General features: G+C 34.5%; 2 protein-coding genes across 3 annotated transcripts; both read left to right on the forward strand.

Annotated features, from left to right (window-relative positions):
• Positions 1-1519: 1519 nt before the first annotated feature.
• Positions 1520-7377, forward strand: LOC108272891 (uncharacterized). The gene is made up of 6 exons (XM_017481715.3): positions 1520-1610; positions 2232-2384; positions 2888-2931; positions 4106-4470; positions 4565-4699; positions 4843-7377. Exons 1-6 carry the CDS (start codon positions 1525-1527, stop codon positions 4960-4962), a joined length of 903 nt encoding a protein of 300 aa, XP_017337204.1. The 5' UTR covers positions 1520-1524; the 3' UTR covers positions 4963-7377.
• A 108-nt stretch (positions 7378-7485) lies between these two features.
• LOC108272889 (uncharacterized) lies at positions 7486-11155 on the forward strand. Of its 2 annotated transcripts, XM_017481714.3 has the most exons (5): positions 7486-7982; positions 8125-8153; positions 8453-8594; positions 8768-8995; positions 10007-11155. In XM_017481714.3, the coding sequence occupies exons 1-5, from the start codon at positions 7956-7958 to the stop codon at positions 10673-10675; spliced, it is 1095 nt and encodes a 364-aa protein (XP_017337203.1). In that variant the 5' UTR covers positions 7486-7955; the 3' UTR covers positions 10676-11155. The 2 variants fall into 2 exon arrangements, with proteins under 2 accessions (XP_017337203.1, XP_047015119.1); XM_047159163.2 differs by lacking the exon at positions 8125-8153.
• Positions 11156-12059: the final 904 nt, after the last annotated feature.

A 12059-nucleotide genomic window follows, 5' to 3' on the forward strand; every position in this document is an offset into this window, starting at 1 on the left:
TGTAAACATGAGGCAGCACCACCAAAACAACAAGAACAACAACAATAAATAGCAAAGAATACCACTTGTCAGATGAAGCAACCACCACAAACAATAACAGGAGCAGCAGATAGTATTGTCTCCTCACAGATCCAGGGTTTCTCAATCCTGAGTTCAGGTTACTGACTGTGTTGAGTTTCCTCACACGTTCCCCACTCATCTCTGTGGCTTTCCTCTGGGTTCCCCGGTTTCCTACCTCCCAAATATTTGCCTGTAGGTCGACTGGCTAAATAAACAAATTTGTATTCCTGCCTGGGACTTTTTTGTCCCACCATAAATTTTCAAAGAATACATGCACAGAATGTAAAATAAATAAATAAATAAATAAATAAATAAATAAATGAATGAATTAGTATAAATAGCAGTTGTTCTATAGCAAACTTCAAATAAAATTACAAAAAGTTGGTTAAATTAAAATAATAATAATAATAATAATCTTACTGCTTAATGAGCAAATGTACTGGATTATGTGTTGTTTTAATACTATGTAAGATATTACAGTACTTTATTGTAAATGTCTACTGGACATTTTTTTTACAGTGTGGTCTATAATACATTGTAGAATGGTCATTTACAGTGCAGTTTTTGTTATTAACCAGTTTTTGTTATTGACCTGCCAGTAACAAGCAATCTTGCACTAAATGTTATTAGGAATAATTGTATTCCCGTATTAGATACTTGATATTGTTATTACTCATCCATCCATTTTCTGTACCGCTTATCCTGCACAGGGTTGTGGGGAGCCTGGAGCCTATCACAGGAAACTCTGGGCACAAGGCGGGGGACACCCTGGACTGGATGCCAACCCATCTCAGGTCACAATCGCACACACATTCAAACACTATGGACAATTTGGATATGATAATCATCCTACAACGCATGTCTTTGGAGTAGGGGAAGAGACCCCCACAGGGAGCACAGGAAAAATATGCAAACTCTGTTATTATTATTATTATTATTATTATTATTATTATTATTATTAACAATATAATTATTTAGTTATGCCTTCTGAACTGCATCCAGCTGACATTCTGCCTCCACTATGATATAAATAACAACTAAGTCTACCAAATTTCTGCTTAAGGCACAATATTTGGATATTAGGATTATAATTGTGTTGTGTGTTGTGTTGTATGAGATGTGTGTGATGTAAATTGTGTTGAAAGTATCGTTGTTGTGACAAAACACCAAGAAAAAAAAAAACCCTAATACATGTAAATACACAGAACATAGCAAGTAAAATAATTCTGATGAAAACACAAGATGGCACAATTTTGATAAAAATGCTTTCAGAATAGCACTAATACCTTGAAGATATATGGAAAATATGTATAATAAATGGATATGTATAAATATTTTTAATATCCCGTGCTAGTATAACCTAAATTGAACGCAAAATATCTTTTAACTCGACCAAGGAGTCCTTTTGGTATTTGACTGTAAAGGATTCAGAGCTGGTTGGGTTCAGCGGGGTGTGGTTTGTTTATGCTAAACGACGCCACAAAGGTGAGTCACACCGGTGGACATTTTATTTCCGCACAGCAGCAAGAACAAGAACGGGAACTATCATCGTAAGTCTAAGCTTTTTATCTTCTTATCTTTCTTTTTTTGCTCAGTTACAGTTAAATGTTGTTTCTTTGTGTGCCCCCCATTTGATTAAGTTTGTGGTGGGGTTTTAGTGTTTTAACAGTAAATTATTTCCGTGAACATGAAATAAGCTTTTGGCTCTGTGACAATCTGCTCTTGTGAAAACTTCATTTGAAAAAAAAAAAAAAAATATATATATATATATATATATATATATATATATATATATATATATATATATAATTTATTACACACAATGTATGTATGTATGTCATTTTGGCACATTTTTCCCCAAATTATGGAATGTTGTAGTCTTAAAGTTTCATTAAAAATTAACTAATGTAATTAAGTACAGTGTTTCTTATATTTATGCCAAATTAACTAAAAATGTTCTAGAGGACAGCAGTATTTATGCTAACATTTTGTACAGGTTTTACTTTCATTATTAACACTACAATTAAGTCACTTTGTATTAGCTGTTGTCATGTAGCATAATACTGGTATGTTTTTAATTGGAAAGCAGATCTATGTTTCATTTGGTTCCTTCTTATTAAAGCACTGTAGTTCAAACAGTCACTTTTCTCTCTCTTTTTCTCTCTTAACAGCCAAGTTCATCTGTTGTGCATTCATCAAAGTAAGTGTGTGAGGGAAAAAAAGTGGGCACATAAAATTTCTCACACTGTTACTTTGTTGACTGCACAACTAGACGAACTAGTCAGGATGAAGTTACCACATATTCCATCAAACATAAAAAACGAGTAAGTACAGTCGTAATGTAATTTGCTTACGCAAAAGTTACATAATACTGATTCTGACGCATGTTTTTAAATTACATTTAATATAATCTATAAACACAGTAGTATTTAAATTTTATTTATTTGTGTATCACTTTTAACAACAGATATTGCCTGCTGAAAAACCCCCCAAACAATACAAACCCTGATAGAATTTGTATTGGTTTTAATGGAAGCTGTAATGGTCCCTGTGGGTCTCTACTGGTAATTTGTTGCCTTCTATTGGTGGCATGTTATGTCTAGTGGAGACCAGTAATGATAATGGTTTTAATGGGTAGCTGATGGTTTGTAATGGTATTTGTAGTGGAAGTCATTCCAATTTCCTTGATGATTTCTGTTGTTTTGTTTTTTTTGGGGGGGGGTTGTTCAGAAGGGTTGTCAAAGCTAGGGTATGTAAATGTCTTCTTAAATGCTTATGAATTGGTTGATAATGATTGTGTTATTATTATTTGTATTTTGTTTTGTAGATGTCACCAAGTTAAAGGTGAATTAGCTGGGTCCTACACAGAAGGTATATAAAAGCTCTATATGTAAATGTGTGTGTGTGTGTGTGTGTGTGTGTGTATATATATAATTAATGTATGTGTGTGTGTGTGTGTGTGTGTATATGTATATATATATATATATATATATATATATATATATATATATATATATATATATAATAAAAATGAGCAAGTACAGACGTAATGTAATATGTGTGTATATTTCAGAGTTGAAAACTCACTCGAGTCACACTTAAATCGCAAAAAAAAAAAAAAAAGACTTGTGACTTGACTTGGACTCAAGAATAACTGACTTGAGACTCGACTTGGACTTGAAGACAGAGACTCGTGAAAAACACAAGTCATTTTGGTTTGGCATTCCAAAATTACATTCTCTCTTTACTACCCCACATGACAGCATCAGCACCGCATTTTTCTATTCATTCTACATTCATTCATTCCCTATCAGTATGTGCTGCAGCAGCAAATATCACAACAATTCATCTCTAAACCCACCAAGCCAACATTATTATATACACCCATGACTCATATGAAGGCGCATGTTCATCACCCATTGGAGAAGTGCTGTTATGTAAATGAACAACAAACAATAACAATATAGCCAGGCCTTACCTTGTGATAATCTTCATGTTGTTTAATTTGAAAAGCAATCAGTTAACCCAAAGGATAGCTGTGGTGTTACACAGCTGCCAGGGGCTTGCTTGTCCATTTTCAAGAAGTATGAACATTTCCACGTCCTTTTCATATAAATATCCAAGTTGACCAAGTTAAATTGCATCTATACACAAGGATTTTGTTACTGTCGGTAAATACTTCTTAACATAGATATATATACTTCTACAGAATGTCTTGTTCATTTGTTCAAAATTGTCTAATAAAGCATACATGGTTTTACTTAAATCATTAATTGAATTTTTATACACAAACGACTATTATTACATACATGTGTATGTATGTCAAATTAATCCTTTTTTTTTTTTTACAATTATTTTGAACCTCAATATTCATATATTCTTGTATTAATAGTCTTTCAAAGTAACTTTTTTGTTTTGTATTTCATCATAATAAATATATTTCACTAACTGCCATGTGGTAATTTGTGGGTTATTTTCTATATGCTAATTTGATGTAAGTTGTTGCATCAGTCAGACTTTCACACATTTTTCATTCATCTTACAGTTGCCAGCGTTGTAAAAAGGTACTCAGGTACACAGATTCCCCTCATAAAACCAAAGGGTTACAGTGTGAGAGTGTGTGGGCAGGATGGCACAGTCTACGCTGGGAATGAAGACCAGCTAGAAGCCTGGAAAGATTTCTACCTGCCAGAGAGAATGGAGATGGTGGTGATTGGTGCGATTGACGATTTCCCATGTGACGCGTTTGGCCTGCAGTTAGTTCTCTTGCTGTGTGAAGACGGGAACATCTATGCATATGAAGATGAAGTTCTGCACCTTGTAGCCAGGAGTGTAAAGGAGCTGTTTGAAACTGGCTTGACTTTTCCCGGATTAGAATGCTACAAGCTAGGGGAATGTTTCGAGGACTATGTAAGTATTTACAGTTTTCCATTTAAAAATTAGTGACCTGTATTGATGAACTTTTTCCATGTAGACACTAACTGTGGCTTGTTATGTTTTTCAGACAGAGGAAGAATACAATGAAATCATGGAATCTGATGACGTCAAGGAAATGAAAGAGGCACACGAAAAGTTACGTGAGTCATTGGAGCTTGAACTTCTGGAATCTCTAAAGGAATTCAAAAGCAGTCAATTTAAGGTAAGTTTAAATGCGAGTGAGAATGAGGGGGGCAAAGAAATCCAGTTTCTTTCATCAGTGTAGTCCATTGCAGTGTCCATTGCAATTTCTGAGTAAGTTTCAGAATTTCAAATGCACCTTGTTTTGATTTTTATTTTTTTCAGGGTGTGGAGGAAGGCATCGTCCAGCCCAAGAAGAATTCAGACACAGTAATAGAGTGTCGGGAGATTGTTGTTCGTAACCATATTGTTCCTTCATGCACAAAATTATTGATCATTAAATAAAGAATGTACATATATGTACAGTACTGTGCAAATGTCAGAGACCACTATTTTGTTTCGAATCAAATGATGATGATGGGAAAGTGTACATTATTTTCAGTCAAACAGCCATGCAGTACTTATTTATGCAGGTCAGTATTAAAGTTCAATATTACAAATAAAATATTTAAACATTTCATACTGACATTTATGACCTTATTTTGGGATGATGGAAAAATGTATTTAACAGAAAACCACATCATTATTCTCTGACACCAAATAATTATTCTAATGATAATTACTAAATGGCCATTTGATTCAAACAAAAGGGTGGTCTCTCACTTTTGCACTGTATGTATATGCCCAGTGCATTGCATAAGTATTCACCCCTACCCTTGAATTTTTTCCCCCATTTTAACCCCTGGTTTTGTAAAACCCCTAAATTAGTTGAATGCAGTTAATGTGTGTGCTATTAAAGTGCCATGTGATTAAGTATACCTTTTCTGGAAGGCCCCAGAGTTTGCTAGAGAACATACCTAAACAAACAGCGTCATGAAAACCAAGGAGCTATCAAAACAAGTCTGAGAAATAGTTCTACAAATGTATCAATCAGGGTTTGGTGAGTTAACAAATATCCCAAATTGAGCACAATTAAATCCATTATTAAGAAATAGACTTATTTAAGTATGTTCTCAAACAAAGTCTGGTCAAGTCTGGTGCCTTCTAGGAACGGGTGTATTTATACTGAGATATTTTCCTTGCACACAAGTGTACTCCATTCAACTAATTATGCGACTTCTAATGACACCTTGTTTATGATATCATAGCAATGAGGTTGAATTCTTACTCAACTCTTATATTGAGTATTAATTATTACAAACCATCAGAAAAGTTCAAGGGGGGTGCATACTTATGTCACTGTCTGTGTGTGTATAATCTTTTACCTCTCTTTTTCTTTTGTCCAAAATGTATATGTGATGTGTTATATACAGTTGATTGTTTATAGATCCTTGTGCAATCCATGTCCAGTTCACCCACAGGCCCATGTTTGGGAGGTGGGAGGGAACTGTAGAACCCAGAGAAAACCCATGCAGACAAAGGGAAATGATTTCTGCTTATTTTCAAACATTTTTAATTTCTCTTTCTGGGCATGTAATCCACACTTTCTTTTACTTTTTAATGTATAGAGACATTTAATCTACAAGTATCCACACGTGGGAAATTTTTGCTTAGTTATTTTTATTTTATTTTATTTTTTGCTTATTTTTATATAATATTACACACAACCCCAATTTCAAAAAAGTTGGGAAGATGTGTAAAATGCAATGATTTGCAAATCTCATAAACCCATATGTTATTCACAATAGAACACAAAAAACATATCAAATGTTTAAATTGAGTAAATGTACCATTTTAAGAAAAAAATAAGGTAATTTTGAATTTGATGGCTGCGACACATCTAAAAAAAATTGGGATGGGGCAACAAAAGGCTGGAAAAGTGAGTGTTACTAAAAAGAAACAGCTGGAGGTTAATTGGCAACAGGTCAGTAACATGACTGGGTATAAAAAGAGTATCTTGGAGAGGCAGAGTCTTTCAGAAGTAAAGCTGGGCAGAGGTTCACCAATCTGTGAAAAACCCAATCATGTTGCCATTTGGTACTGCAGTATGGGTATTGAAATCATACACACTGAAATAATTTGTATATCTTTGGTAAATGACTTTACATGATCTACCATATAGTGACTGACCCTATATACACAAGATCCCTGAAACTGGGCAGTTAAAGACGGAGGGAGGAAATCAGTAATGCAGAGTTTCATGATTCTGTGCCCAATGTAGCATCATACTCTTTTTGCTGGCTGCAAGGAATGGAACCTGATGCCATATGCTGTTGTAGCCCATCTATCTCAGGGTTTGACGTGCATTCTGAGATGCTTTTCTGCTCTGTAGAGACTGTTGTGATGTTTAATGTGAGCATTACCTGAAGCTGGTGAAGTGTGCAATCTGCATGATTGCACTGTATGTGTTGCGTTGCTACTATATAATTGGCTGACTGGGATAATTGAGTGTGAATGAGTGTTTGTAATAAAGTGGTCAGTGAGTGGATGCAAAATCAGCATTAACAATATATTTGTTTATGCCATTTTATATACTTTCTGCATTATGTTACCTATCAATGACTGCATAACTAAATGAAATACCAATGCAATACACTACAGATTTTACAAACACTATTTTTAATTCATTGTAGGTATTCTGAAAGCACAATCTTTTGTGTCAGTTACAGTGATGGTTTAATAAATATTTTTATTAGACTCTTATTAGAGGAGCCTGTTAATTATCTGTCTAACAAGCATTTACTAATGGCAAAATATTTACTTTGAAATGATTTAACAGATTTCCTTCAATATCAACTAATAAAATGATCAAAAAGCTTATGTATGTGAAACAAGGACATTTATTTCCATGTTCCTGCCAATCCAGCACTTTCTGTGGTCAGTTGGAGGAATCTTTGTATCAAATAAATAAAATAAACAGTATGTCGATTTATAAAATAGTGTATATAATAATCTGCCACTATATGGCAATGTACTACACTATTATTTCCAAATCTACACTGAGTTTCCTGTTTGTTTTTTTTACTCACTGACTCACCTACTAATTTATTTAGCTCCTGCAAATAACCTACTCTGGAGAACCATAAAGGTTTAATGTTAGTCTTCTAATATTCCTAAGATTGCATAAAGAGGGAGGATACACTAATACAAATGTCGAAACCAACATTAGAAAAATAAATGAGTAAGAGCTACAGGTATAGTAACAACAATGGCAAAGTATTAGTAATGGTTACAACAATAAGCAGTTCTTTAGCAGTTGTACAAGGAAGTGAAACATTTCCTGGAAAATGAAACATAAAGGTGAGTGTCATGGGTGTGGTGCACATACTGAACTATCTGTCTGACTGCTCAAACACGGTGATCGTCGCTCTAGAAGGTTTTCTCGAATTTGTTGAACCATGGAAACCGGAACGATCAGCGAATCGGTAAATGTCTTTTATTTTTCCTTTTTTTCTTTAAAAAAAAAGTACATTGACTGAGTTAAAGCAAATGAAATTACTGCACTTATATATGTAAAACCTACTAATTTGGAATTTCTTTTTTTTTTTTTTTTTTTTTAAATATAAGAACACACAAAAGAAAGCTTTCACAAAGAGGTAAGTAAATGAGTTTTGTAGAAATATGATCCTGCTAACCAAATGTAAAATGAATCACTCTGCTCAGCCATGTTGCCTCTAACTTTGACTACACTCCTAATACAGACTTTAAAAGAAGTGAGTTATTGGACTATTCAGTGTGTGATTTGCAGTACATTTTGGATTTGCCAAATTACTGACATCTGTTATCTCTGAAAACATTTTAGGTTTGTTTAGTATAGCATGTTATCACTGTAAATAAATAAAAAATTAACTAACTTTAGGTTTTTAACTACATATTTGAATTATTCTTCTTTCAGGAAATGCAGTAAAAGTTACTTTCAACAAGAAATCAAAAAGATTGAAGACTTAAGATCAGCCGGTTTATTATTAATCAATTGCTTACTGGTAAAGGTAATAAAAAACAAAAAACTGGACAATCTCTTTGTCCACATTGATGAGGTAGGTGGGTGTATATATATATATATATATATATATATATATATATATATATATATATATATATATATATATATATATATATATATAATATAAAATTCTAAAATATATGTAAAATTCTATTTGATCTCTTCAATCTAATATTAGTATATTTGCAATATATTTGTTTGTCTTAGATGCTTCATAGCATTTTCTTCCTCGGGTACATTTATAACCCCAAGTTGACTCCCAGTGAGTTCTTCAGAAAATCTACAATAGATAAATTGAAGGAATTGTTTCCTGAGTCATCACAAAATCTTACACTTGAATTGAAGGATGAATTGATGGAATTGTTTCCTGAGCCATTTGAGAAGTACAAAAGTCATCTGCCAACTCGCACACCCTTTTCCATTCTGCTAAACATGGTGAGTCAAAAGTACGATGATCTTCCAAACAAGTATCATGTGTCAAAAGAAAAATAAAAGGTCAGCACTATCTTTGAGGCTTGCATGTGTTAAATAGAATTTAAACTGAAGATTTTCATTCCTTTTATTTGTATGTGAATTGACCCCTTTGTATGAATTAAAATAGAAAAATTACAATCATGGTGAATGCTGTAAAACATTCATTGTTTCGTTTCAATTTACATTCTGAAATCAACATGAAGTATTGCACAAACATTATAGATATCTATAAAACTACATTTAAAATGGGAAAACTGCATTTTTGATGAGAATAAAAAATTGCTAGTAAACAACGTTCATTTGTTACCTCAAGTCCCCCAGAAAAGCTTGCAATAGTATTTTATCGGTATTATCAGGCACAGGAGCAGATGCAGTTGTAAAATTGTTATTTTATTGAAAAAGTAGATTAAGTTCAGGAAAACAGAATGGGGCAGACAAAGCTAGACTCACAAAGACAGGATCAAAGAGCTGGAGTGTGACAACTGGGAGCTGTAGTCTGAAGCGGCTATGTTTGTAGGATGCACTGCAGATTAGGAAGTGGAAGTCTACACACCCCTTTGGCCAAATCAGTACGCAGATCTAAATTCTATCAAAAACCTGTGGAATGACTTGAAGAGAGTCGTGCACAGGAGATCCCCTCACAGTTGGATAGATCTGGGTGTCTTTCAAGGAGGAGTGGAATAAAATTGAAAAATCATAATGTGCTAAGTCGGTAGACTCTTACCCCAAAAGACTGAGTGCTGTAGTACAAGCAAAAGGTGCTTTAACAAAGAATTAGTTAAAGGGTGTACATATTTGTGGAACCAACCCCCCCCCCCCCCCCCACCACCACCACCACAAGGTAGCAATGTAAATTTTAAATTGTGTCACACCCTAAATATTCACTTTTAATCATATTATTCAATGCTGTTGTTGTTCTATGTTTTAACATTTTCATTTGATTACTTTGTTGTTGTTTCCATTTATATTTAGATGGAGATACTTTATGGCACTGAAGACAAAATAAAAGAAAATCTTCAGCTTCTGCTTAAAGAACTCAAATTCCCATACCCCCTTCACAAGTCAGGCGATGAATATCAGCATTATTACACACTGGAGGCGACAGTAATCTGTGTGTGTTATTCAGAAACTCATTTACAAAAGAAGTACTACGGGGCATCTCTTTCCTGCAGATTACGAAAGGCAAAGAGAATTTTGATCGACCTGTCTTGTCTTAAAACATGGCATGAGTTTGTATCTCATGCAGTCATGTCATTTACTTCAGGAGATCGGTACAATGGCATAACATTCCCTGAGTCAGTGAAATGTCAGGCGTACATTAGAGACTGGAATGAAAATGTTTATAGAAAAAGACGTCCATGTTTAAATTGTGCACAACTGTTTAATCTACAAGATGCAGACTTAGGTAGCGTGAATCATCCCTATGGGAACTGTGCTGAGACAGAGTGCTTGAGCAAACTACTTTGCGATAATAAAGACATACGAGAGAACACACGGATGGAAAATCATACAGAGGAAAACTTGGAGAATCTCAGAGATTCAACAAAAGCACGCGTGCTAAATGATCTTGCTGAGGTTGGCATTCAAATGAATAATGAGAATTTTCTCTTCTACAGCCCAATGCCAATGCCACCTTTCTAAGTATACTAGTAGTTATATCATACACTTTCTGTCAAACTGTCAATCAAAGTGTTGTGTGTGATAATTTATGACCCTCTGTGCTTCCCTGACTGACAGGTCTGTAGGGGTGGTGAGGGGGGTAACCCTATGTAGTTTATCAGATGATCAATCTGGCTCCTTTGTGTCTGGGGGTGTTGTGGAGAGGTGTGTGTTGGGGGGGGGGGGATAGTCCCCCTCCCAACGAAAGGTGTTTATGTTAATGAGTTTGGTTTTTGGTGGGGTAAAACACGTATGAAAATAAATGATGTTTTAATATGGGGATGTGTTTGTGTTACTTTGTGGCGTTATTTCGTTTGTGTAAACACATTGTTAGAAAAGCATGATGTTTGAATGTGTACATATATGAGTAGAATATTTGTTTTGTGAAATAAATGAAAACAATTGTTGATTATGTTTTTTAGGGATCCCGTTTTACCTTTGAATAAAAAGTTTAGAGTTAAAGCGTCTTTTTTTTTTTTTTTAAAGAATCTGTTTAAAATAATCGTTTGTATTACATACATTCTAAACACAAACCTTTAGGATGTAAAAATGATCAAAAGAGCTGTTTAAAAAGAATCCGTATTACTAGGTTTCCAAAAAAACACATAAAAACTTTAGGAGGTAAAAATGGTTAAAAGAGCTGTTTAAAAAGAATAGCGCATATTACACGACTTCTAAACAAAGATCCTTACGAGGTAAAAATGTTAAAGTGCTGGTTAAAAGATGTTTAAACTAGGAGATTTTTTCCAGAGTTGTCTTCCAGTCGCTGTGTTAAGCAGTAATGAAGTTAAACTGAGACACCTCACTCTCGCTAAACCCCGCCCACACATACGTGTTTTCAGACACGCCCCTCTCTCTCTCTCTCTCTCTCTCTCTCTCTCTCTAAACACACCCATACACGTGTTTTCATCGTAGCCAGTAGGTTCTGTCAAAATGTCAATCACGGCGGTAGAACTAGAGGGCTAATTTATGGTTTGTGTTTTTCCTGACCGACAGTTCTGTAGGCACACCTAATTTATGGCCAGGGGTGGTGGGGGTAACCCTATCCACTGTATCAGTGGGTCTTTTTGGCACCTGTATGTCTGGGTTGTGTCCTTCCATTCCTGGGGGTGTGTGTTTTGTGTACTGTGGGGGATCTCCCCCAACAAATGTGTTTATGTTAATGACACTGTTGTGAAACGTGTTTCTCCCTGAATTAATCACACACAAATGTATACCTTTTTGTGGTATAAGAGAATGTTTGTTTCTGAACTTACTTTTGTGGTATTGTTTTATTTTGAAGCTTAAGGGTGGTTTAGGTGAAATATGTCTGAAAAGAATATCAATGTTTAATATGAGCGTGTGTTTTTGTTACTGTGTGGGTTAT

This window comes from Ictalurus punctatus, chromosome 12 (assembly GCF_001660625.3).
Source record: "Ictalurus punctatus breed USDA103 chromosome 12, Coco_2.0, whole genome shotgun sequence".
NCBI lineage: Eukaryota > Metazoa > Chordata > Actinopteri > Siluriformes > Ictaluridae > Ictalurus > Ictalurus punctatus.